This window comes from Pipra filicauda, unplaced genomic scaffold (genome assembly GCF_003945595.2).
Source record: "Pipra filicauda isolate LSUMZ 115617 unplaced genomic scaffold, ASM394559v2 scaffold26_size5592650_pilon, whole genome shotgun sequence".
NCBI classification, from domain to species: Eukaryota; Metazoa; Chordata; class Aves; order Passeriformes; family Pipridae; genus Pipra; species Pipra filicauda.
In genome coordinates, this window is record NW_024104387.1 from 4,171,974 (window position 1) to 4,197,716 (window position 25,743).

Below are 25,743 nucleotides of genomic sequence, written 5' to 3' on the forward strand. Positions count from 1 at the left end.
CAGCTTCTTTCCTACCCACCTCTGACAACAAGTAGGCAGAAGGTGGGGAATTCACCCAACCATTAACTGGAGAGGTCTCCCTGATGGATGATGTTCTGATTCTATCTTTCAACTTTGCTACCTGTACATGAGAGGGAGACTACTCACACCAGCCTGCTACCTTTCTCTCTTGGTTCAGCTGCTCAGCTTTTTGGGCTACGCAGTTTCCTGTCTCAGATATCTCACATTTCATGTGCCTACAAACTCAATCAGGGCAGGATTCACTTGATGTTTCCCCAGTTACATCAAAGACTGCTATATAAGTAGTAGTCAAACTGTCCAACCCATCAGTTGCATGGCTTTACGTTACTAATATGCAGCATCCTTTTAATTTTATTAAAATATCAATAACAACAACAACAACAATAATAATAATAATAATAATAAAGAAGTTTCTTTATACCTGGCTCCAAGACACACCAGCATCTGAAACTTGCCATCCTTCCCAATGTTTCTTGGGGTGTTGTTGATAGCAGTGATAAAGCGACAGAAATTCCTGGCCCTTGTCTGCCAGTTCTCTTCTGGGACCATCTCATTCTGCTCAAGGGTCTCATAGTATGTTTGTGCTTTTTCTTAAAAGAATGGTGAGAGGTAATGAAGTTTCAACAGTGCATATAGGAGAGAAAGTTGAAAGGCCTAGATTCAAAGCTCATCCATGAGTATCCTGAATGATTACATGTAGGTATTGTTTTTTTCTGTTTGATTCAGTCTTGTGTTCCCTCACTTCCCTCCCTCTAAACAGTGATGAAAAGGTTCATGTAGCTATTGAATTTTGAGTGCTACAGTAAAACAATCATATAAGGAGAACAGTGATGTCAAGGTACCTACTCAAAACACAGAAACACTACTCAAAATAATTCCTTTTCTAAAAGGTGTTTGTGAACTCAGTTCATTTACACAGCTCTATGTCAAAGGATCTAGACCGTTATGTAAAAAATGTATGCTTACAACCCCTTTATTACAATGTCCAGTAAGTATCAACAGCACTAGATCCATCTGTTGGTGCTTTATAAGGCAACTCAACTTCTTAGAAGTGTGATTTATTGCTTTCACTATGCTCAATTAAGAACAAGGTTACCATATGTCAATTCATCACCTTATTTATATAACTCTTACTCAGTAAGAAAGTTTGTTTTACACTATTCTGCTGGAAGGAAAAAGCCCAGTTACTGCATTAAGTACAGTGTCAGCTTTGGCAGAAGACAGAGGCTTTTTCTCTCAACACTACAAGGAGGTAAGAGCTCTCATGGGAATTCAGCTGCTGAGATGCCTCCAAGAACTGTGCTGTTCACACCAGCTGAGACACAGCAGCGATGATAAGGAACACAGATGGATGTATTTCAAAGACACAAACAGGCTCTGGTATGTCTTCCTCCCACTTACCTAAAAAATCCCAAATAAAGACATTTTTGAAGAGTCTTGGTGATTTAAATCCATGCTGAAACACCTGCTCGAGAGCTGAAACGAGTCCACTTTCTCCACACAGCAGCAGTGTCAGACTGCCTCTCTGCCAAGCACACACAGAAAGCACACACTCTTAGTACCTCAGTTTGGAAGTCTGGGACACAAGTGTCTCATGCATCTAGTAAGTTTTTAAATAAACAGATGCCTAAACATAACAGTCTGTTGTCAAACAGTGACCCCAGATAGGATGGCCCAGTTCTCACAAGTCCTGAGCACTCAAAAATGTATTGATCTCTCTAAGAATGAGGCCGAAGAAAGCAGTGTCAGGGTCTAATCATCATCCTCTAATGAAGCCTCAAGGAGGCCAAGATAATGAGCAGGTTTTACCTGTAATAATGACCACTGCACAGGACATTAGGAAAGAATTTTCTTCCTTAAGTAATAAAGATCACAGATCCATTGTAGCAGGTGCCCCTGACTGTTTGCTTACCAACAAAAACAGCATTCCATGCTCTGAAAAAAATTAAATTCTTCTTTAGAACATAATGGTAAATTCTATTTTTCAAAACCAGTGCATGACCACTTGAGATTATTGTGTCGACCTGATCATCAATCAGAATTAGACTGAACTTAGAAGATGGGTGCAGTAGGAATGAGAGGACTTATTTGTAAAAAATTAGGGACTTCCAAGAGCCACCCATACAGAGCCAGCACTGCTCATTCTGGCTCACGAGGGCTGGACTGACTGTGATGGTCTGACAGAGACATTCTACCTAGGTTTGTTTCAGAAAATCACTGCTGTGTCAGTCGATTGCCTGTGTGATGTAGAAGTGCACCAGAGTATTTAAGAGCACTTCTGCTTCACTTGCCTGGGGGGTGTGGGTGTTCACAGGGAGGTCTTTTTTGTTTCTTTTCTTTTATTTTTTTTTTAAGTGGCCCGTGGGTTTTCACATTTTAAATAGCAAGATAACGCAAACCAGACATTCAAAACCTACTCAGAACTCAATGCAGATGTAAAATGTCAGTTAATTCAGAACAAACTAAACAGGAGGCCGTATTCTTGACAGTGGTATGGGTAGAATCCGTGGCAGAATTTGCCTAATAACACAAATTCCAATACCAGAATGTTAACATTTAATTTAACAGAATGCTCCAGTTTGCAGCAAAACAGAGGTATTTGAGGCTATACTGTTTCAGCAGTGTAGTCTCAGTATCCCATTTTTTATCTCCACTTAAGGAATTTTCAAACAGATGGCTGTTCATTCAGTTTACTTATTTCTGTTATATATTCTCCTATGCTTACTAATACCAGTTTTACAACAGGGGTGCCATTACACAGACAACAACTCCTCACCTCCTTCTCTGGCTTGTGGAAATGCTTGACAATCCCATTAACAGCTTCACCAATAGCTTCTTGGATCTGACCAGTATTTAACTCTGCAAAACACAAAAATATATCCTGTTACTTTTCTATAGCTTCAGAAATGGTATGTGTGCGTGAGGGATAAGGCCTACCATAAAACACGGAAGAGGAGCATGAACCAGTATAACTTAGGCTGTTAGTGAAACAAAGCAGGACTGCCCATAATGGAAACCAAACTCTATTTTTATTTACCGTTGAAGGGGTAGAAATGGAGATGGTTTGGTTTTATATTGAAGTTAACACCGTGGTGTTTCAACACAACAGGTGGAAAGGGCTTTCACATATTATGTGAATTTTCATTCAGACCAGAACCTAAAGCTAAGAAAAGGAGTTGTGATTTGATTAGAACCAGCAAATCTGGGCATCCTGGAAATACTTCCTGTGATAGTTTTGCTGTAAACCCAAGTAACCTTGGGAGCAAGGTAACCACCTACTTTAACAATAAGACCACTCCAGAAGAGTGATCTCAATAGAAAAAACAAACAAAATTAAGTCCATGAAGAGAAAATACTAGCAAGCTTTTCCATTCACAAGGGCTAGACAGAGAGAGGGCAGCAAATTTCTACCTTCCTCCATAGCATTCATTCCACAAATGAAAGACAATACAGAAAACACCAGAGGGGCAGCTAAGCACTAGACCAGGAGTACAGGGACATCTTCCTCCCATCCTTACAGACATTCAAAACTTGAGCAGACACAACAGGTTGTTCGGGATTGTAATTTGGAAGTTAGCTGGATTTTGAGCAGGGGGTTGAGCTAAGTGAAGTTTCACAGGTCCTCTCCAAGCCACAGTTCTAAAAGATAAGAAAACCTACAGCTCTGTATGCAAGCAGCTGCCCTCAGCAGATGATGCAGACCAGTCCGAGACAGGACAAGCCCAGCACTCACTTGGCTTATTGTTGGGTGATATAGTGACAAATCTTCTGATCATGCTTGGTGACTGCTGCAGGGGAGGGGTCCGGCACTGCCGCTCATCAGCCTCCGTGTGCGAAGTCAGCAACTCTCCCACCAGGATCCTCTCTAAGCTGCCGTCATCCATTCCCTTTCCAAGCCACCTCCCACAGGGAAACCTAAGAAAATCAAGGAGATACATGGATCAAGCCAGATTCAATTTCATGCCAAAGACTTTCAACTGCAGTGGCCTGAAACCCAAATCCTGCTAGTATTGTTACTAGAAATACTTCTAGCAACAAAGCCTTGGGTTTGGCTTCTGCCAGCACAGGCAGCAAAAGTAAAACAGTTTTTCAGTTCCAAGTTTGTGCTAAATGTTGCACTAGATGATCTGCAAGGCAAACAGGGGCAGATTTTGCTTGTGTCCCACACGTAGCACATGATTTGAGGGCTGCAGAGGAAAAAGAGGTAGAAGGGGAAGACCCACTGCACCCCATAGATGGGTGATGAAATCCACCTACGCTTTCACTGAATACACTACATAGCAGGCCAGCTACAAAAATACCCCACAACCCAAACACATACTTCGATGCCAAAAAACACCAATACTTCTATTGAATTGGGATATTAAATGAAGCACTAGAAAGCACACGTGCTCACTTACTCATTATCTCTTTCTCTGAACCAGTGTTGATGTCAGTTTAATCAGCTTAATCGGAAAACTGAACAGCATCCAAAAATAGAATCTTTCCTCTTCATTTAATTACAAATGATCTGGCATGGAGAACTGAGTGGACTCACCCGTCAATTTGTCATCAACATGAGCCTGACAGTTTCTCTGAACAAAGTACAGGGTACCAGCCTATGCTGTACCAACGCAAATAAATATAATTCTCATTGTAAATCTTGTTCTTTTACTTTCACTATGAAAACTCAGGTTTCTAACACTCATAAGCCCTTGTATTCCAACTCGTGTCCAAAGGTGCCTTTATAACACTTAAAACACTTGGTCTTAATATAAAATGCCACCTATATTTGGTAAGCAGCGAGCTCTGATGTGCTATTTCTTCCCTGGGCTCAAGGCAGATTATTTTTAAGATATGCAATAGTCAACTCATCTTCTCCACCAACAGTCTGAGGCTAGTCATGAGCATCTGCAAACTGAAAACCCTGTTTAATTTTCTAAGAACCATGACTTGTTTAATGTCAGAAGCCAAATGATCTTTCTGTGCCTTCAGGTAGCAGCAACTGTAGACACAGAGTCCCAGGAGATCAGACCTTTCTGCTCAAACAAGCCCTACTGTGCCAGCTCCCTGCAGAAATTCTACTTACCCAACATGAAATATCAGGATGATACTTACTTGTAAGTATGCCCTGTTATTTCATTTCTGACCATAACATATTCCACGAGCCACTTGGCATACAGCCCTGAATTATCATGTCCTATTTGCACTGTGGTCAGTTTTCCCAGGTTCTGGCACTGCAAATTAAACAAAGAGTTCGTCAGAGTAAACTGAAATAAAGCAGCATGTTGGAGGAACAAACTATTAGAGAATGTGCTCTAGACAGAAAATCAGAAATGTGGTTTCCCATTTCTCACTGCTTTGATTGGTTCTGGGCTTTTTACTGGTAGGCTGCTTTACTTTTGTTTATTTGCTTTGTTTTGTTAAATACTATTTTGATCAGCAGAGAGAACATCAGCTGAACTAGATTTTTCAACTAAATTTTACCTATACTGCACAACACACACTCAAAAATCAGAGCAGAATCACTTCTTTGTTTCCAACAGAAGAGGATATGACACCTCCCATAATCACAGCACAAAATCATAATAAAAAGACAGTCTTGTCCATCCTTGGTTATTAAATATAGATTAAATTTGCTGTGTACAGGCACAGGAAGTATCTGTGACTAACCACACAGACTAAAGATACGAAATGTATGGTAGGGTGGTGCAGCAAGGGGAGAATTTTAAAACTGAACAAAACATACAAATACTTTTCTGTGTAACAAGTAATACAAACCTCAAAAGTCATTTCTAATATGTTCCTGGGAATCTGCAGGACTCCCGTCTCACCCAGTTCTCCCGAGATACAGATCCAAGGATTGGCTGTGAACATTGAGCCACCAAGTTTTTTGCTAGGAACAATCAATATATGGTATGGTATCACTGCAAACACAAGAAGAAATAACAAAAATGAAGAAGGATAGTTATCTAACCTCTTTAGTGAACAGAAGTCATAAAACAACACTGCAGTACCATGAAATGTAAAAAAACCATCAGAGCTGCTATTTAATCATGCTAACACTTGCACACTAAGCAATGATTGACAATGGGGAAATCTACACATATATACCAGTCACTAAGAAGCAGAGCTGACAGCAAAAGTGTCAAGAGAAATAAGAAATATGGATGGAATCATGCCTTCCTATGGGTATAATCATTTTTCATTTACCAGCCTCAAAACGTGCCATGAAGATGGTTACCTGTCCTCAGCTTAGAGATGAGGAAGTAAAGACACAGTATTCCTGTATCCAGGACTGCACTGTAGCTCAGCATGCTGCTCAATGCTCAACTCCTACCTGCCTGTTTCTCTGTGTGTATGCAGGCCCAGTGCACAACTACCCCAAATCACACTCAGTTACTGAAGCCTTTCTTTGCAGGCCTTGATTGCAGCAGCAGTCACTACTGTGGCTGAGCAAGTTCAGTAAAAAGACACTGCAGTGCTGCAAGTTTCTCTGTACCACGTCGCTCTTAGCTATGCTAACTTTAAGACTTTTTGATTTTTAAAAAAGAACAAACAACTTTTTTCCCTTCTAAATAGCACCACACATATGCTCAAATGCTTTCTGGTACTCTGTTTTATCTGTGACTAATTCAATATAGTATCACCTGAGCTGCAGCCCCTTCTCTGACTCAGGAGGCAAGTGCTCTTCCATTGCCCAGCATCTCCTGCACAGCCCTCTGTTAACAAGCCTTTTAAAACAAAATCCAATTCTCTGAATGGTCACTGTGTTTCTTGGCTATCTGCCCTCCTTTTATAGTGCATAAACGGATTACAGTCAGGGCTTTTCAGCTGAGGCATTTAATACGTTTCTCCCTCAATGCCTCCTCAGCTGTCAGTGCCCTCAAGAAAGCATTTGGTGGTTGGATTTTCTTAAAAGCTCAATGCTCGCAGCATTTAAGAATGAATTAAAATGTTTCCCTTTTTATTTTCTGTGCTGATAGTCTTAAAGTAAGTGACAATTTAATTGCATCCAGCAGAGCAGATTTTAGCATTATCCAGAACCTGCCCACAAGACCAAGAGCTATTTTGCTTAGATGTGTGTTTGTCCTGTCTTTCACACGCACAAAAATGGAGCAGAACACACCACCAAGGGCAGTTCCTACCATGGAGCCACAGGGGCCCTTTCACACCCACCCACCCCCAGTTTCGTAAGCCTTGCTCAAGTCTTTCCTTATTTTGCCTTGCTAGTTGTGTCCTGTGGCAGCAGTCACAGTACACAAATCATTTCACAACTCTGTAATACATTTAAGCATCAACAACAGTTCAAAAGCTTCTCTAGGGCATCTTTTTAAAAAACAGAAGAAAAAAAAAAAGGAGGACTTCAATGTGTGGAGGAGGTCTGATGCAGCCCCTCAGAGAGAGTTTCATTGTTATCCCAAACTCAGAGACAGGCATGCAACAAAGCAGGCTGAACATGAAACAAAGGAAGTTGGGGTTTTTTTAATTCCTAGCACCTGTTAATATTCTTACCTTGAAAATGAACAACCCATAGTGTTCTTGTTTAGTATCATGCAAACAAGCCCACCAAAAATTTTCTGTTGAGAACTCTCCCCCAACTAAATGGCTTTTACCAAGTTAGAAACAAAAGCCTTTGGTGACACAGAAAGAGAGATGTTCCTGCCCACCAGAGTGGATCACAGAAGTAGCAATACAGCATGCAGATGGATCCCAGGAAAGAAAGCAGAACAATTGCATTAAGGTATGTTGCTGAGAGCTGTTCAGAATTTCCACCAAATCCAGAAATCAGAGTTCCAGGGAAAGCAAATACTTACAGATTGTTGTGAAAACATTGGTAAAGCAAAAGTAATCAACAGCATTGAATGACAGGAGATGATATAAGAATTGTTCTTTCTCATCATCACAGCGGAGGAATGCGTAACGCTTGTAGAGTTTTCTGACAAAGCAAAACACATAATCTGTCATAGTAACAAGATGCTTTCAGTGAAATGCTTTATATTGTGCATACTTATTAGGCACACTGTGAATAATGGACAAGCAATTACAAATGATACTGGTAGAGTCAAGAGTGTTTAATGTGCCAAGATATGTTGAACCTCTGCAAGTCTGGAGTCTCCCAAGTGCATCAGTCCAATACTTCACATATCTTCCACCTCTTGAAAGCAAGGTTTGGTCTGAGGGTCTTCTCCCACCCAAAAACACCCCAAGATGGAAAAAGGGATTTTGTACTTTCTTGAAAAAAAATCTGCCTTATTTTGGCAATGAAAAATGACACAACTGAAGAGAGTCCTCCTAAGTTACTTCCGAGCAGACGGTGCCATGGGAAACTTCTCCAGTACATGGCATAAGACAGGAGACACTTTTTAAAGTGACATCAGGGCAAACACTAGGACTATCTGCTTGTATTTGGCTATAGGGGGCCTACAACAACCCGCACATTAAGCCAGGGAACAGTTTAAGTGTTGACAGTACACGGCTCCTGACATAACCAAAATGATAAACATGCAAAGGTGGCCTAAAGTCCTGTTGTTCCTTTTCACTAGGTTGTAAACTCTGCTAGGACTGTAATGCCACACAGAACTGCAACTTGTAAGTGGAAATATCAAAATATGTAGCTCAGTGGCCTTCCCTCATTAGTGGAGACACCAATGCCTATGCAGAAGAACGCACTGTAAACAGAAACAATCTTATATACCTCTTGAAAATACTCAAACACATGAGGGAATTTAACACTGCAAGACTTGCAAATGAGAAACTTCCAAGTGCAAGTTTTGGCTGGAAAATACTCTTGAAGTTACTCACTTGTACACAGCAATCACCTCTATTTTTGTTAATTATGCAACCAATAAATAATATCAGTGTTGGTGAATAATCATAAAAGAAGAGCATGCCAAGATGTATCAAAATCCAACTGATGCTAGAGGAATATCCAAACCATCACAAATGCAGGAATTAAGTATTAGAAATGCTGACAGCCATGTATAGGTAGCTCCTGCCAGGAGGGCCTCCTGATAACTCCCCTCAATTTCCGATCAATGTACAAAAAAGTCAGCAAATTACTCACAGGATAGAAACTTGCAAAACAAATCAGTGATGATCAACATACAGACATGTTCTCAGCTACAAAACAAACCTACCGCTGTAGACTAACAGGAAATGTTCAATGGAAATAAAGATACTGAGCCTTAAATCAACAAAACCTGCCTGTAGCCACAGGAGTATCAAACCCACAAAAGGTCTCACAGGTGCCCATGTCCATGTTTAATTTGAACAATCTGAACCATGTGTTTGATGAGGAGCCTGTCAGGGTATGTGCTGTCCTGTCTTTTCAAAGGTAAGGTTTCTCAGTTTCCTTGTGCACATAAAGGTCTCCTTTCAGTGAAGCTGTGTGATTTCCTCCTCCTTCCTAACTCTAGTCCCTTTGCAGACTAGCAAGAAACCAAACACATTACAGTTCCCTTATAATTTTAAGCAAATGTCAAGTTCAGAGAATGGGCTAATTAAAATACCTAACAGTGGCTTCAAAAAAAGACCACCACACAATCTTGTTAACTGTAAAATGGCAGAAGTTGCACAATTACTTTTAGTACCTCACTGGACTTGGTACTGCTTCCTCTAAAACCAAGTGGAACACACTTTAACACCATGCTGCCTAGAACAGCTCTCTTTAAGTAGGATATATCTAAATATGCACAAAGTGCACAGGACTACAAAGAATTGACGTCATTTCTGTGCAAGTTGCTCCTTTGCTTGTTAGTTTCATTTTAAACTTATTTTTGTTGCTGTCTCATTCTGTTCCAGAGAATCAGAATCTACCTCATAGATGAACAGTACACTGGCCAGTGTTAAGAAAGTTGGGTTTGTGGGGAAGGGCATGGAGTGTGGTGGTGTATGGGAAGTTCTCTCACAGCACTTGCTCTGCATGGGACAAGCACTGCTAAATATAACATTATCTGAACTGCTGACTTCACTGGAGAGGCTTCACCTTAATTTAGAGATACAGGTAGATTTATAAGCTGTCCTCACTCTGTCCTCCAGCTTTTCTTTGTTCACTGAAGGAAGGCCACAACTTCATCCGAAAGTCCAACATAAAACAATACAAGGCAAATCTCAAATAATTAGCAGCTGAGGTTCAGGGGGATTGCAGGAAGGAAGAAATTCTTTGGAAGGTGGTGAGTAGAAGGAGAAGAAAAGGAAGAGCAGACAGCATAGGTTACACTATTTCCAGAGAGAAGTCTTCAATTAAAGCTAATGGCAATTACTATGACTTTAATTTCCACACATTAAACAGTATATCTGACCTTATCAGTAAAACATACTTCTTCTGCATAGGTTATACTAAATTAACATCAAATTGTTACTCCTAAAACAATTAGTATTACATGTGGCCTGTACTCTGATCTGTGCAACTATTAACAAAATAATTATTTATGTTTACAAAGGTAATATAATGCTTTGGACATCACCAAGTATATAGGTCCTTGTGCTGAGCATTTCTCCTTCTGCCCTTCAACATAATTACTTATACAAAGCCCTGGCACAGAGTACTTTCAACAGAGTTTAAGTCTGAAGTAGAGTCTTCAGCTTTCACTCACATCCTCCTCTCTGGCATATGTCACGTACTTATCTCATTTTCTTCTCACAGTACTCTTTAAATAGTGTTTTGCGACTCAATGGTTGGGTCTTTTCAGAATTTTTTTTGACTTCATATACAAGGAATTAAAAGACATATTTTGAAATGTTTGGGAGAAATAATAAAAACAATTGGGTCATAATAGCAGATATTTTACTATTCTGAAAGCAATTCACCTTATGTTCTTAAGTAGGCTATAAACGCAAAAATTTATGTGGAAAACCCCAGCATTGAATCCTAATTCCCAAACAGCTCTCCTTATCCACTGATAAGGAGACACACTTGGAAGGCTGGTTTGTTCTATGCCCTCTGCACACTGCTAAGCAGATGGGAGAATAGGCACACCCGGGTTTTTGAAGCCAAACAACTAAACAGATTTAAATTTTTTTAAAAGCTTTGCCCAAGATAAACCATCTTACTTTGTGAGTTCATGATCGGAAAGCAGCTGTTTCAGATGCCTAGAGAGCAACTTCTTTTCCATAGAGAGACGAACCCAGGCTCTGGCCTTGCCAACATCTGTTTTGATCTCACTAATGTTCTGGATATGCCTGGGGAAAAAAAAAAAAAAAGACACTGCCAGGTATTGTCAAAATGTGACAGTTCTTTTGAACCAAGCTAAGCCGAAGAAGTTTTGCAAAGAACATAAAATATCAGGTAAATTATTGGAAAAAGAAACATAATCACCTTAATATTCAGTACAATCAAAAATCCTTGCATATCTAGCTCAAAAAGAAAAAGAGTCTGAAACAGAAATATCTGCAATGCAGTGCCCTATTTACCAAATTCTAAACCAGGCCCATTGTCTCACATGATTTAAGAATCATTCTGGACCTTATCACTGCAATATTTATGGCTGAGTGCTTTGGAAAATTAAATACTGTCTTTGCATGCTCAGTAGTAGCTTTTCTTGCATACAAGACACAAAGGGTATATTTTAATAGGGCAAGCAGATCCTCAATTCACTCCTCCTCTCCACTGGAAAAAATAAATGTTGATAAGGAAAAAGGAGGAAAGAAAAATCCCTTCAAGGTTAATTTAGAAGTTCTGCATATTGGTTTTTTGATGTACTGAAAAGAAGGCATTGGGCAGCAGTTATGGTTTTATTCACACTACAGTACTCAATGTTAGATAAACCCATTCTTTAGACCAAACAAGTTCTCTAAACTGCTTTCTTCACTGAGAAGCAAGAATGAGCTCAGAACTACCAACTTGGCAATGACTGGGAAAACACATACATTGCACCTGTATCTCTGTGGAAATAAACCAATACAGAACACTTTAAAAACATGAAAACTGTGTCATGGTATTTTCATAAGCTGGTAGCTGTGACAATATAAAATCTCCTCAATGTGAAACACGTTCCTGTAAAGGTCAATGAAAAAGCTGTACAATCTACTTTAAAATAGTTCAGCAGGCTCCTTACCCACATCTCCCTCCTGGCTGCACGAAACACAGGCCTTTCTGTGTGGTGCATAGTATACACAGAAACAAGTATGCAAATCTCATGGGGTTCCTGTGTTGGTTTTATTAGTTTAAACTCACCTCATATCCTGGATGAGAGAGATTCTAAGAGGTGACATGGCTGGACTGGTATCAGACTTTCGCCTTTCTGAATCAAGAAGTATTCCTAGATTCAGAAGAACAGAATTTGTTAGTAGAAATCCATTTCAAATCAGTATAAAAAAAAAAAGGTGAATTAACACCAATTTGCACTCTTGTATTATTGGTGACTCTGTGAAGACACTGTGGCACATTTCCACTCCAAATGACATAAAAATCTAATATGCTACACAGATGGTTATGCAGATCAGCACACACTGAGCATCAACACATTAATGAGCTTAGATTCAGCTGAAATTGGTATGATATAAAATATAATAATCAAGTGTTATTTTCTAAAGGCTACCCTATTTTCTTCCTGTGTAGTATAACTGGCACTGCTGACACCAGAAAACAGTGTTTAACATGTTTTACTCAGTACACCACACACCATGTGCTTATTGATCTATTAATTTGCACACTCCTGTAACACCACTACTTTTCAAATAGCACATTTTGGGGTTTTCAGGCAATGTTATTACTCTTACCTTTCCAATTCCACTCCAGAATCAAGATGTATATTAAATACAGCCTCTGCCCTCAATCTCAAGCTAGAAAGCATAAAACTTATTGTAACTTCACTCTCATATGCAAAACCACTATGAATTCAGTGACATTTAGGAGACCTTAATACTTTCCAAATCTTTGGGTTTGACTGCTTACAGGATCTTGTGCATGTTAATAATGATCAGCTCTTTGCCTACAGCAACTTCAAATAAAAAATAAAAGGCACCCACTGCCTCCCCCAAACCCATTGTTCTCTCCAAATTTATATTCTATGCCCCCACCTGACAAAAGAAGTAATGTTTAAAAATTACATTAATAACCCTAGAAAGATTATACTGCAACACTTGATGTAACAAAAACTCAAGTATGTTTCTTCGGGTTGTTTGTTTCTTTAAATGTCTTTTGCTTATAAACAAGCCTACTGTTCAGTTATTTTTCAAGCAAGGATGTAAAACCTAGGGATGAACAGCATAGTTTTATGTGCTTATACTCGTTTTCCACCCCCATCCATGACATCATTTGCTTTGCCAGTCATGCAGTGACTGTGTGTCACATGCAGGGTGGTACACAGGAACAATCCATTTTAAAGCCTATCTGTGAAGCATCAGCTATTTCTGGTCTCTGACTACCATGGTAGTCAGGTACCAGACCCAAAACAAGTGGGCTCAATATAAACCAGTTTATTTTCCCAGAATATTTTGAGCCAATACACCAGGCCCATATGAATCCTGTAGTGGACAGAATACTTGATTACTTGATTCAGTTATATTGACTGAAGGGTATTTCCAAGGAAACAAACTCTGCATGGTGCAAATCTGTCGGCAGCTCTTACTCACAGCTTTTTATCATCTTCTTCCAGCAGATGCCAATCTTACCTGAGGTACTGAAGCTGCCTGATGTGGTTCTTCTCTGCCTGTTTTCTAGGTAATGTAACAGATGAGACCACAGAGCTGACTTTCCCTAAAATTAAAAAAAATATTAGTTAAAGAAGTCACTATCAGCTGAATTTAAAAAAAAAAAAGTTTAAGTCATCATTGAAAGCATCAGCCATGACAAAAACTCGCTTTAAATATGTTTCTTCCTACAAACTCACTGGTAAAAATAAAAAATGAGAGACAAGTTGGAGGCGCTTGGGAGCTGTAAAGAGGTTGAAAAAGAAAAGCAAGAGTCAAACTACTGGGATCTAATGATTCTAGTGACAGGAAAAAGCCAATTGAACTTCTTTCCTCATAGTTCATTAACATGACAAGAAAACATTCAAAGGCTTGTAAAACACTACATGCAAGTAGAGTTTTAAATCTGAGGCTGTAACACAAACTATTTTGTCTTTCCCTCCCTGCCTCTCCAACTCTGAAATGACAAGAGGCATGGAGCCAGCCTGAACAAAACATCTTATACCCAGGCCAAGTCATGTGCACCTGCTCCCTTCAGGGTAATTCGGGGATACAGATACATGCTGTCAATTTTTAGAACCTCAAAAGATCCCCTTTCATCAGGCAAAGGACCTGGATAATCACAAACATAGTAAGACATCCCAAAACACAAGCAGGGCGATGAAAGCTTATCAGCAAAAATACCCCAGTTCTACAATAAAAGTTAGAATTTGGTATGGAAATAAAAGATAAAACCATCAAATTATGTTAAAAAGTGCACCTTGCTCATTATGTTGTTTTCTTAAACCTCTGGTGGTTTAAAGCAGAGTGTGAGAAAATCTTTCTCTCAGAAACTAAAAAGATTCTTGGCATCACCCTAAAATATTCTGCATGATAAACCAAAAGCTTGCAAAGCTGCAGAGGCTTTGCAGCACATTAATTGGAATAACTTACAGAGGAAATTATTTAGTATTACTTATCATCTTCCTAAATTATTGTATTAACCTGAAATCCCAGTAAAGATTTAGCAATTCTGCATTTCAGGACAGCAATCATATTATAAAGTCATACTTTTATTTACAACTTTGTGCAGAAAAAAACCATGTAAAGTAACAGTTGTCAATTCTGCACTATCAATTTCTTCTAAAATCATCTAAATGCCTTCCCAGATGTGCAGTAATGATGGTTCCTCTTTATTTTTTTAGACTATATTTAAAAATCTCTAACCACTTCCATCCTATAGCTCCCTACAGATGATATAGAGAACTAATTATTGGCCACAAGGGATTATTCCAGACTTTGTATGCCTCCAGAAGAAATAAATCCTAGAGTGTCTGTAACATCTGTGTTGAGACAAATCTATTAAAAATATGCATTCAGTAGTAAAGACAAAAAAAAAGGCAGAGAAGCTCATTGTGTCTTGTGTGTACCTGACAGATCCAACGTGGAAAGCCAAAACTGAAGGTCATATAAACACATAAAAAGAGAGCATGAAAAATATCAACCAGTGAAGAGTTGCATCCAAAACAGCGCTTCTCTCAATAAACACACACATGCACACACACACACACACACAGAGTCCAGTGTTCAGCAACCAGCTGCCACGGCAAGGAGAACTGCAACAGATCACACAAAGCAGCAACAAAGGATCCTGCAGCAAATCGATGTCAACAACCATGATGAATGTAAGAACTCATGCAGTGTATGTCTGCCCGCTTCCTTCACCATCGAGGAACTCTCCTTTAACTTCACCAAATAGCAATGATGATGCAAGCTGTATCTACAAGGGAAAGGAAGACAGCCTAAGGAAAGCAGTGGGACAGAGAATGGGCAAGGGAATAACCAAGGCCTTCTGAAAGTCCAGACTACTTTAGCCATTAGATCCTACATCTGACTCCCCTGCGTTGCTCAGGACAACGGAAGGCATGGATTCCCTTTGCACGTGGCAGAATCAGTAGGCAGCTAATGTAGGACTATCAGGGTTCATCAGCAGGGAAGAGGTAAAAGTAGGGATTGGTGGAAGGAAAGCCATCCTCATTACTATGGTCAGTTGAGAAAGAAGAGTCTTCCTTGGCTTATTATTGAAAAATAAAATAAAATCGATGTATGAAACAGCAGGCTTTTGCATATTTCATAAAGGCCAGAGCACACAGAGAACTGGTGGTGCTTTTATTTTACTTTTTTTTAACTCTGGATCACACTATGAGATACACTGCACTTCCTCCATCAGGCCTCTATTTTATTCCACCACTCTATTTATTCCACCATTCAGCACTGTTTGCCAACATCTGCAATCAATCCAAAGCATTAACCTTATGAAGAGTTGGCCGTCTGGTGGTCTGAAAAGCCCAAATCTGAGTTGAAGCAGAGTATACTGATGCTCTGTCTTCTAAGACGAAAGCAGTACAGCTTCTATCCTAAGTGATATACAAGAGGGAAGGGAGAGAATCACATCATAAATCTTCACATAGAGAACTGTTATATAGCTTGAAGGAGAGCAGATTTAAACACTGGTGCTTGGGTTGCTGGGAACAGAGATACTGGATTACAGTTGTCTGGATTACATACATTTATTCTGCGTATTCTTTTTTTAAAAAAAGTTATAATCCTCTCTGCCCTTGCTATTCCTTTGTACAAAGGAGAAGAAAAGTTGATAAAGGCCTTCCAAACTTCATCTAGACCCACACGTGACTTCAAACAGAAGAGCACAGCAAACAATTATTAATTTTATACAAAAACCCAACACCTCTAGCTAGTGATCTTGTAAACATCATTTGAGTATTCCTACATTATTCAGGAAGAACCAAAATAGCAAGATTTTTACTCTGAAGAACTAAATTATCCTTCATGAAAACAATTTCCCCACACCATATCTCACTGACAGCACCTTTAGCATATGCTGCCTTGCAACCTATGCGACCTCATTAACAAAAATATTACCAACACAGAAATAATTAAAAAACCCACCAAAACCCACCAAAGCAAAGAAAACCCCCAGGTTAAACAGAGAGTCTTCCAAGAAGTCATCTGTGGAACACATCTACATATACACTTGCACATACCCCAGAACAAAATGTGGAGACAAACAGGGGCAGGAACTGACATAAAAAAGACTGGGGGGACACGAGTATTTTAACCCATCTAATACACACAAAAGGTTTCCTCTGAAAGCAGAGAGAGGAAGAGCATAACATGACTTTAGGAAAGTGTGCTCTGCGAAGTACAAGAACATTTGTTCCTCACCTGTTTGACTTGCAGACCATGGCTCCATATCCTTTCTAAGAGGTCACACAGACTGGCTATCAGGGTATTCTCTTCCACACCTGTGATATTCACTTCACCATGACCCAGCTCCACAGCTTCTCGACCCATTTTCTCAACCAACATCCTCTTGGTCTCAAAAAGGACAAAGCAAAAGAGAGTTAATTCTTTCCACAGTAACCTCCAAGACCACTTACACTTTTTAAATAACCAACAAGGAAGCACGTGATAAAGATTTGGCAGAATAACTGGGTGTATATATATTGCTGGCACTAGTGCAGTGCTCTACTTCTTTTACTCCCAGTTTTCAAGCCAGGACAGCACTAGTGTTAATCACTTTACAATCTCTTCTGTTTTCTAAAAAGGGGCTTGCAAATGGGCACATCAGCCCTCACAGAGTAACCCCAACAAAGGGAACAGCAGGTCACACATTGACAAGCTGAGAGTCCAGCAGCAAAGCCAGGAAAGACAGGCCTTGGGTGGTTTGGAAGCCTGGTGAGTGGGATGCTATGTCCCTCTCCTCCCAGGGGAGGTGAACGTGCACAAGTGCCTCCAAGCAGCAGGGGGTATGTCATTCCTGTGAGACCCTGTTCTGCCAGAAGGGGATTTGCATTAAACCAAATCCACTCTAGAGTGCACCGCTTGAGCTTCCCGATGAGCCACATTCTCCCAAATTGTGTACAATTTCATGCTGGTCAACAAAGCTCTCACCAACTCAAACTACAGTCTTCCAGTCACAACAGATTCGTCATACAGCAAAGTGGAGGGAAAAATGACAAGGGGAACCAGTTCTGCTCATCCCTTACACATTTTTCATCTTTCTTCCCATCCTAGACTAGGTCAAAAATTAGTAATATTCCCCTAGGCACCTATGCACAGTCTCGGTTGAGATTAAGAACTCCACGTTAGTCCCCAGCTGCTTCTCCCCCTCACCTTCCCTGGCAATTTCTCTCTCTGCTAACAGCAGGATCACTACATTCACTAGAGTTACATTCCCATGGTGAAAAAGCCAAGTTTAATCTTCAAGAATTCTCACCATCATATGACTCTCTTAAGCGATGGTGATTATTTGGACTATTATTTGGATTATTATTAGTTTCATACATACAGAAAACTAAAGTGGAATCAGAAATAGATGCACATATTAAACACAGTTTTATGAAAACTAGTATGTAATTGCTATAGTACCTCCACTGACCTAGAGCGAGAATGTGTCTACTTCATAATTACTCCCTTTACTGTATTAGTATACACATGAACATTAACTTCAGATTAATATATTGTCAAATATAAACCAGTGAAGTATGTCTACAAAATAATGCCAATCTTGTTAAGTGCTTAAAAACTTACACTTCAGGAGTTTATTAACTCACTTCCTTTAGTTATGAGAAAAGCTGCTGTATTTTCACCATAAGCTCCTCTTCCAGACTATTCACTTGTTGAAATATCATTGTCTCATTAGTTATAACTGAAATGTGTTATAATAGACATGGGCAGTGGGATAGCAAAGACCTATCAGAATATTCAACCTCTTTTCATCATAAATCTGCTTGACAGTTTCCACTCCTTGCAGAATTTCTAAATACTCTTCATGAACTTCTCACCACCATGCAAAAATCTTCATAGGGATAAAGCAGAAACAGGTGGAGGAAAAGGGGGATTCAGGCATATTGGATACAACTAAAGGATGGATACGAGGTGCAAGAGAACAGACTTATTCTCTGTGTTACCTTATTTCGGCATTCCTTCAACAAGCCTTCTACAAACTTCCAGTTGGTTTGTGCAATTACCGATGGAGAGAGGTTAGACAGTTTGGGCTGCCGAATAGTGCTGCCCAAATTCCTGGCTTCTTGTATATACTTCTGTTTTGGGGTGGAAAATTGACAAATACAGACAAAAGTGTGAGTGAGACTACTTGGCCAAGAGAAAAGGATAAACTTATCCTTATAACCCACCCCCGTGCAATGAGGAAGAAAGGATCACATCCTCTTTCAGAAAAGGCACCTTTTTATATCCAGTATTGGATTGGGCTGAGACACTTTTCACCAGAGGTCAAATCCCCATTTACATCGTCTATCAACTATTAGAACAGACATTGCTGAATTACAAAAACACAATATGAACTGTCAAGGATATTTAGATGCATAGAGATTCAATTACTCCCTCCACCACTGACAACTGTCTTGTCATTTTTTTCACATAAAATGAAATTTTGTAAAAATTACCAAGGTCAAGGCTATTCAAATGGCAAACTGGTCTACACGGGGACCACAAGAAAAGTTTGTTCTTTCAGGAAGTAGTTGCAAAATGCAGATGTTACTAACATCTATCAGCTGGGAGCCATCTGCATTTTTGAGCAAAATCGTTTCTTGAACCCACTCTGCTTGAAAGAGCTTTTCTGCTCCTGTTACTGTCATCAAGGAGTTGCCATTGTTTTCACCTCAGAGACAAGAATAATATGACAAATGTTCTGAAAGCCGGGTGATCACAGGTTGACTGGGGCACAGCTAACTGTGAATCAGTGATAAGGAGAAAGTCTTGTACAGGCACTCAGGATTAGTACATATTAGTATATATTTCAGATGAATAGGTAACCTCTGCAGCTTACATTGAAACAATGACTGACTGAAATGTCAGTGAATAGATTTGTCAAACATGACAATCTTTGCAAAGAGGGAAAATGCCACCTTCTCCACTGACCTTGCACTAAAAAGCTATGACATATACTTTTAATTATGCATCTTTATCCAGAACTATGATTACAGCCATATTGTGCATAGGACATACCAGATAATGCTCTGACACAGATTTTATAGAGGGCATGAAGGGCCAATCATGCTGGTCCCAGTCTAAACATAACTGCAACGGAAGCTCTGACATGGAAAAGTCCAGGTGCTGGCAGGATAAGTTGGTAGCAAAAAGCCAAGCAGACCATGTAAAGTGAAAGTGGTAAGCACAAATGAAGTAATAAAAGCAAGCATGCAAAACATAAAAGGAAAAGAGTGAAGACATAATACAATGCAGAACTCCCAAGCATTCAACATAAAAATAAATTCACAAGCAATAAATCTGAAAGGAAAAAATAAAACATGGTGTTATATCAGCGGATTGGTGTAAACTCTGCCCTCCACTGGGCACAAATATTTGCAAGTAAAAAGCCACTAAATCTCAATTGCACAGATTTTTGTTGCCCCAAAGCTTCCATTTGTCACAACACTGCACTTTGGAAGCACTGCCTCCTGCTCAGCCTGACCCCCAGTGTTCCTCTCAGAAGGGCTCCCTCCCCACTCTCTCAAACTTACTGGGGAAGTCTGAGGTTCACCAAGGAGAAGGGTTCAATGTTCCATCAGCATTATGTCATCAAAAAGACACAACACAAACCCCTAAAACACCAGCATAATTACCACTGGCAGTTGGTACCCTCGCCTGAGCAGAAATTTTAAAATTCTTTTTCCTCAGAAATTGTTTGCCTTGTGTGACAGAATAACTCCTATAGGACAATGAACTTCTGAGGAATCAGTTAAAAAACAAAACAAACCATCCCCCCCCGAGACTAGAGGTAGATTTTTGTCTTTGTAATTACCTAAGTGACATCTCAGAAGTTTACATGCTTTAACAACTGTGTTGTTTAGCAGAGTAATGAGGTTACAAACCAACTATTCTTCATTTCTGCTTCTTCTCAGTAAAAAGCACTTTAGAGTTAACTGAGCATATGGAACATGTCAAAGCCAGAAACTACTCAACCGTGTTTTTTATTACACAGACATTTCTCTGTTACATGGTTATGGATGACAGAGATGACACTATAATTAAACAAAATTTTAACAAACCAATAGGAAAGTTCTGGAAATGAGTGCACTGGAAAGGCAATTAATTGGACAAAGATACTTGATTTTGACAACGCTATCCTAACAGATACAAGACTACTTTTAAAATTCAAAAAAAAGCTTTTCTAAATATATTTAACAAACCGAGAGAATACTGTCTTCAATGAACAACATATATTTAAACAAAAGCAAAGCTCTGGAGTTACTGAACAAAAAAAAAAAATGAATTCTGGGACCAGACTATTCTTGGAATTACCCATAAATCAACACCCAGCGTAACAGTTTGCAGTCTGTACCATATGAATCAGAAACTGTACTGTAATTAGTTACATCACCCAGATCTTTCAACATCACTTCACCACAAAGAGTACTGTGTCAGCTATAGGAGCAGTGCTGAGAGATGTTATCAGTTCAGAAGGTGGGGGTAAATCAGCATCAGACTGTGCTGTGTAAAAACAGGCAGACAAATGCGACAGTATGGGTGGGGTTCACATTCCCAACTTAGCATGAGGTTGTCTGTCAGTTTGCCACCTTAAGATTTCTTTTATGGCCTACAGAAGACAAACAGGCAACTCCAAAAGGCAATACTTCTGATCTTAGGATGAAATTAATCACTCTCTAGAGGTGGTTATCTTTCCTTCATCAAATACACCAAAGAAGCACAGGTTATTTAGAGATGGGAAATAGATGGCTAAAAACTGTTAATTTCCCTCTTCTCCTCACCTTTTTTTTTTTTCTTTTTAAAAACCCAAAACACCTTTAAAGCATGTGAATATATTTTCAGGGAACTCTCCTACACATGGAATGAAATAATCTTGTCCTGAGAGGGGGTAAAAATGACACAACTTTTATAATAAAAAACCTAAGTATTTTTGGTCTGCTAAGGACCAGGAACTCTATTTGTATTAAATACACCTACGGCAGAGCAGACATGGACTGTAAGTAACTGTCTAGACATTTCATAAAGGTTACAGAGCATTATTCAGGCAATTAGGCAAGAAAAAATCAGATCTCTATAGCTGAACAATTTTCACCTCTCTCTGATCATTGTCAAGACGCAGGTGCTCTGTGTGCTGCTTCTGTCTGTCCTTCCGCCTCCACTGTGCAGGAGCGTTTCTCTTTGTCCACCTACAGATGGGGAATATTGTTAAGCAAATGTCAGGAGTCAGGTTAAGGGCAGAGGCAGTAAGAAGTTTTTTGTTAATCCTATATTGAACATGTTGACATCAATTACATCAGCCAAAGTGCAGCTGCAAATACACAAAAAGAATCTCTGTAGAGGAATCGGGTATTTGGGCAATCAAAATATTTCAGAATATGAGATAACATTTATTTGCTTTGTGTTTTTCCATTCTCTTATGATATCCAGTGACAATTTAAGCCTTTTTCCTCCACTTTCAAAGCTTTTATAAAAAAATATCCTAAAACATATACTAGCTCCTACCTGAGATATAATAAGGGGATCTGGTTTTATACTGACAGTAATTCTGAGTAACTCAAAGTACCAACCATCATCTCAAACATAATAGGGCTTTCTTAAGTAAATTTGCTGCAGGAAGTCCAGATTCAAAAAAGGGAAAAAAAACAAAGAGACATAGCAAAACCCCCACCACTCCACACAACTCACCCACATCATCTGATATGCCCCTACTTGATAAAAAAACAAACCCAACAACTGACTTGTAGCTTTCTAGTATCTCTGCTTTAGTGCCATTCTATAGACCTTGCCAAGATTCAGGACCTGTTGCCCCATCTTACTCACTTGTTGCTTGCTGGTCCAGTGGATAAAACATCAGACTGAAGTTTGGGAAAAAATCCAAGCTCATATTTCCCTTGTCCAATTTTCATGTCCAGCAAGTGTGGGTGGACTGCTGTATGATCTATTTTTGCTAGCCTTAATTCAATAGATTTCTCTGAAATAGCAAGAAAGTTAATTTTTTAAAAGTGTTTTAATCAGACATGTATCTGTAATCACACATCCTCAATTAAAAGTGGGTCTCAAATTTAAAGGGATAGGTGGAAATTTCTTACTGATTCCAACAGGTACACTAGTACAAGAGTGTTTTAGACATCAAAGAACTGCCATCAAAGGGAGAAAAATGTTTATCTTCTTGAGCTCATTTTTCACACACAAAGTATGCAGGAAAACAGCTGAGTTCAATTAAACTTTACATTAATTTCATTTCACATCTCAGCTTCCAATATAACATTTAAGCTTTACACCTCAGCTATTCTGGTCTATTTTTGGGGGGGGTTTCAAAGCATGAATCATTACTTAGCTTTAACCCTAATATCTACAACAAATAGCAGTGGTTAGTTGCACTAATTTTCAAGAAAGTGCCTCATTACTCTTACCGGCCTCATCAATGGTTGTGCACTTTTGATACATAGATGTGCGCAGAGTCGGTGTCCTGACGTTCAGCAGCCTAATTTTATCCACCCTAGAATCAAATACTCTCAAAACAGGGTCTTTATCATCTTCATCATGGCACATAATCTTATTGTCGATAAAGGATGCAAACATTTGGGTCTCCAGGAATCTCGAGAGGAAAGGCAAGTAAGGTTCAGGCTGGTCCGACAAGAAAGATGCCTAAGAGATGAGAAGAGGTAAGAGTGTTTTTGGGTGTCTGCAGAGAGAGACATCCCCCAAAAGCATCAATTTTCCTAAACAAGGGCATATTAAGAGTGCTTCGGTGCCACTTAAGGCCTAGTTTTATCATACACACCAGTTCTATCCCCAAAACAGGCAGTCCGTATGAAATCTTCAGTCTCAGGACAATCACGTCCTATACAGCACAATAATTGGTAAATTGTGATTTTAGCTTTTCCTTAATTTTATAAAAATTCCAACAGAATCCCAGCAAACCTCACCAACAATACCACAGGTGTGCATATTATGTACTTCTGGCTGAGCTCAAAGCTTATAAAGCTGATGAGAATCATTTCATATGATTTGATGGGAATCAGCTTAATGTTCCAGCAGACAGTGCTGCAACATAGTGCTGCTTCACCCACATTAACTATCCTGCTGACAAATATCTGATCTCCAGTAAAGAAAACAGTACAAAAATTTGAAGAACTGAGCCTTATGTTTCCCTAGAAAAGAGCTAGGAATACCTTTGGTACACATGTACACAGGTACATAAGCATTATTTGGGGTCATGACTTAATTCATTACCATATTCAGCAACTCCTCTGGTTAAAACTCAAACAGTTTCCAGTAGTAATATTTAACCTTAACCTTAGAGGTCAGCCCTAAAGTGAGGCTTTCTAAGCTATTTTTCTAGAGCAAGCTGTATTTTTCTACAGTATCCTTAAAAGAGTATCTTTGGCTCTCTAAGTCTGCATATGTATATATTTTTCCACATAACATGTAAGATATCACTTTTCTTGGAACACTGAAATTTAAGGAAGAAATTACAATTTTGACAGTACTGTTTTCCATTTGATGGCCCAATAAACAAAGCCTTACGTCTGAATACTGTTTTACTTCTTACATTGACATATCTTCTCATTACAACTTACTTTATCAAAGTTTTGCATCTGTTCTCTGTTTGTAAACCAAGATTCCTTGTCCTGGCTGGGTTGAATGACGAATACTTCATAATCCGCAAACATTTGTGTGAAGCGGTTGGCAAAAACTTCCCGAATTTGAATGTTCAGCTGGTAAATCTTGAATTCTTCTTCATCACACTGAATTTTCAGATCCTTTTTGCTACTGGTCTCCTCTCGCACCTCCAACTGAGAAAGTAAGGGAACACACAAGTAACCTGTGTTGCTGCTTTGTCAGGTATTCTGGGCATACAAGATTTTAATCTGCCATTCAGCTGCTACTCCTCAAGTCAACATTTCAATTAAAAAATTTACTGTTTCAACTACTGCAAGAAAACAGCAACATCAAAACATTTTATTATTATGTATTATTACATTTTATATACTTTAGATTTTAAAAAGTTAAATAACAATCATATACATGCCATATATTAATTTACTTTCTTTTACCCTTTGATCACCTGCATAGGCTTTTTAGGAGCTTTTACTACCCCTAAAAACCAGCATATTAGGCAAATCCATATGTCTTCTGGTGTAAAATAAGTCCAGGTTTAGTAGTGGTAGAGTTTAATACATACCAGCTTTCAAATGAAGACAGAAATGCACAGTAACAAGCAGCTGTGCATGTCTAGTAACCATTTCCCATAACCTAAGTCCTTAGCAGTGTAACCCACAATTCATCGTTACAACCCCCCAGAGTCATTTTTAATGAAAGAAAATGCATCTTCAGTTAAGATGTGGGCTAAGATTTATAAAAACAGCAATATGAGACTGAGATATTCAATTCACATTAGTTTTGATAGGAGCTGAGTATCTAGGGAAAAAAATAACCAAAGCCACGAGCATTCAAGCAGTAGTTTGAGTACACATTTGATACCCCTGCCTTTGTTAATTATGATAAAAAGGCACCACCACACATAATTAGTCATAATCTCTAGAGCTTACAACATCTGCACAATGATGCAGGGCTGCAGCTGTCCCACACTGCTTAAAGCAGCTTGGCTATAGCAGCCCAGAGCCAGCTATAAATAAATACAGCCATGCTCTCTGCTAGTGAGCTGTGCTACTCACCCCTTTCTTCCAAGTGTAGCTCATGAGTAGTACATTCCTCATTAATTTGGTATCTGGTATTAAGGCAGGTTTTTTATACTTGGGAAAATTTTGACAGTTAAAATCTATACACTCCTATCATAACAAAAAAGGATGGTAAAATGGGACTTCAGGGAGTACAGAGCAGATGAGGCCCAAATGTGCAAAAATTAACAAGAAATTAAAAAGACCTTTACTTTCCCCATCACTTCCCAATCCATTCAGCAAAAGAACAAAAGCTTTTTACCAATTCTCCCCCGAACATGAAGAAAACAAGGCAAAAGAAAAACCTGAGAAGAGGAACAGAGCAGATTTGATCATCTAATCCTGCCTAGTAACCAAGTGCTGCTTCTCGTAGCTCCCGGCCCATAAAGCAGCTCTACCCCCAACCTACTTCAGG

The 25,743-nt window shown here is 39.2% G+C and overlaps 1 protein-coding gene across 1 annotated transcript in view; it reads right to left on the reverse strand.

The window, feature by feature from the left end:
- DENND5A (DENN domain containing 5A) overlaps positions 1–25,743 on the reverse strand; it is a 68,449-nt gene that overhangs the window by 4,364 nt on the left and 38,342 nt on the right. Inside the window, exons 7-23 of the mRNA XM_027737392.2 lie at positions 24,228–24,443; positions 23,058–23,292; positions 22,465–22,615; positions 21,737–21,830; positions 18,606–18,737; positions 16,858–17,010; positions 15,927–16,031; positions 13,618–13,702; positions 12,179–12,263; positions 11,056–11,184; positions 7,818–7,939; positions 5,782–5,927; positions 5,119–5,237; positions 3,755–3,936; positions 2,798–2,880; positions 1,423–1,546; positions 443–611 (exon numbers count right to left, since the gene is read on the reverse strand). Coding sequence (XP_027593193.1) covers positions 443–611; positions 1,423–1,546; positions 2,798–2,880; positions 3,755–3,936; positions 5,119–5,237; positions 5,782–5,927; positions 7,818–7,939; positions 11,056–11,184; positions 12,179–12,263; positions 13,618–13,702; positions 15,927–16,031; positions 16,858–17,010; positions 18,606–18,737; positions 21,737–21,830; positions 22,465–22,615; positions 23,058–23,292; positions 24,228–24,443 — 2,330 coding nt within the window. The remainder of the gene's footprint in view (positions 1–442; positions 612–1,422; positions 1,547–2,797; positions 2,881–3,754; positions 3,937–5,118; positions 5,238–5,781; positions 5,928–7,817; positions 7,940–11,055; positions 11,185–12,178; positions 12,264–13,617; positions 13,703–15,926; positions 16,032–16,857; positions 17,011–18,605; positions 18,738–21,736; positions 21,831–22,464; positions 22,616–23,057; positions 23,293–24,227; positions 24,444–25,743) is intronic.